This window comes from Frankliniella occidentalis, unplaced genomic scaffold (genome assembly GCF_000697945.3).
Source record: "Frankliniella occidentalis isolate FOCC.00 unplaced genomic scaffold, Focc_3.1 Scaffold197, whole genome shotgun sequence".
NCBI classification, from domain to species: domain Eukaryota; kingdom Metazoa; phylum Arthropoda; class Insecta; order Thysanoptera; family Thripidae; genus Frankliniella; species Frankliniella occidentalis.
The window spans coordinates 279,258-281,081 of NW_026267323.1; the positions used below are offsets into that span (position 1 = coordinate 279,258).

General features: G+C 54.2%; 1 protein-coding gene across 2 annotated transcripts in view; it reads right to left on the reverse strand.

Annotated features, from left to right (window-relative positions):
* Positions 1-1,773, reverse strand: part of LOC113211200 (uncharacterized) — a 51,766-nt gene extending 49,993 nt beyond the window's left edge. Inside the window, exon 1 of one of the 2 annotated variants that reach the window (XM_052272284.1) lies at positions 1,591-1,773. In XM_052272284.1, the coding sequence (XP_052128244.1) occupies positions 1,591-1,617 (27 nt within the window). In that variant the 5' untranslated portion in view covers positions 1,618-1,773. The remainder of the gene's footprint in view (positions 1-1,590) is intronic. The other variant, XM_052272283.1, reaches the window with a different exon arrangement.
* Between the last annotated feature and the right edge of the window lie 51 nt (positions 1,774-1,824).

A 1,824-nucleotide genomic window follows, 5' to 3' on the forward strand; every position in this document is an offset into this window, starting at 1 on the left:
GAGGAGACGACACGACGCAGCCGGGCGTCACACGCACAGGGGGGGGGGGGGGACGACACGACGCACTGCACTGCGAGCAACAATCCGAACACGAGCTGGGGAGTGGCGGGCGGGCGGCTCTCTCCTACTCCCCCCGTCCCCTTCCTCCGGGCCTGCGGCGGTATGCCGTGCCCAAGTGCATGATGGCCGTTCTTGGTTCTATCCGGTAACATGCATCCTATATGCCCCCCCCCCCCCCGTATCTCGAGCGCTTTACAAAGCGCGCTTTCCCCTCCTACCCTGCGCCTTGTAAAGCGCTCGAGAAAGGGTGAGCATGCAGGATGCATGTTACTGGATAGAACCCTTGTCGGGGCAGGAAGCTTGTTCCCGGTCACACACGAAGAGAAGGCGAGGGGTGCAAATAGGCAGACCAGCTTAAGATCGCATCGCGATTTTCCCCCCCCCCCCCCCCCTCCCCTCACCCGCAAACTCCTATACCGCCTGTGCTTCTTCAGTCGCGACCTTAAGCTGGTCTCGGTATAACTTCGAAAATCCCTGTAAGCTTACCAGAGCAATCCCCTTGCAATAAAGCATTCCGGTAAAGCTGAAATGCAGAAGAATGCGGGCAGGAAGAAAACGGAAATCGCTATGCTTTAACAAGGTGGCTTCCGTTTTCTTCTTCCCCGTATTCTTCTGCATTTCAGCTTTACCGGAATGCTGTATAGACCCTATAGACCATTCCGCTCGTGCCTCTCGAAAAACAAATGCACCGGAAGTCGGCTATTTCAAAACGAAATTTAGCCTACCTAGAGCCCTAGAACTGTTATAAAGTGACAAACTAGTTCTCAACGGAATTAATTCATTACGTTTGTACAAAATTTTGGCATCATAAGACCTCTGGAGCCGGTTTTACGGTACTTCCGGTGCATTTGTTTTTCGAGACTATCGCGATTAGCTGTTCCAGCGGAATAGTCTATTCTACAAACTGCGGCACACACGGCCAAAGATATTCGGCGTACGAAAATAATGATTCGTTTGTTGAGTTTTGATTACGAAGTAGTGACCCACCAAAGGCACCAGGCAAAAAGATCGTTCATAGCGAGCCGACACTCAAACGGGCCGAAGGCCCCTTATCCGATAGAAGCTACATTACACCGTGAAAAATCAAAAAGGACGGGCCTGCCGCTGGCAGGCCAAGCTAGGCCCGCTCCCTGCCGAGCCAAGTTGCTGGTGGAGCGAAGCGGAGCTGGCGACTTAGTTTGGCGGAAGAGCGGGCCTAGCTTGTCTTGTTCCCTGCATTCTTCTGCATTTCGGCCTTACCGGAATGCTTTATACCTTATAAAGCATTCCGGTAAAGCTGAGATGCAGAAGAATGCGGGGAAGAAGAAAACGGAAATCGCTATGCTTTAACAGAGTGACTTCCGTTTTCTTGTCCCTCGCATTCTTCATCATTTCTGCTTTACCGGAATGGTTTATTGTAGACAAGCCTCAAGATAGATGCATGCCAGGCGCGTCACAGCGCAGCGTTTCGTGTTACAATATCGCGAAGCCTGTTACGCGAGACCAGCGAGACGTGGTCCGGCGTTCATGTATCTTGTTGTAAACACTTACCATTTTCGTGTCCATTGGTCTCCTCATGGGGTCACAGTTCCGTAAGCAGCCGAACGAAGTTGCCGAGGGGGGCGGCCGCCGTGGGTCAGAGGCGAGGCGAGCGACGGTGCGAGAGCGAGAGGAGACGACACGACGCAGCCGGGCGTCACACGCACACTGAGCGGGCGGGGGCGACGCGACAGGCTGCGCAGAAACCGGGGATCCGAACACGAGCTGGGGAGTGGCGGGCGGGCG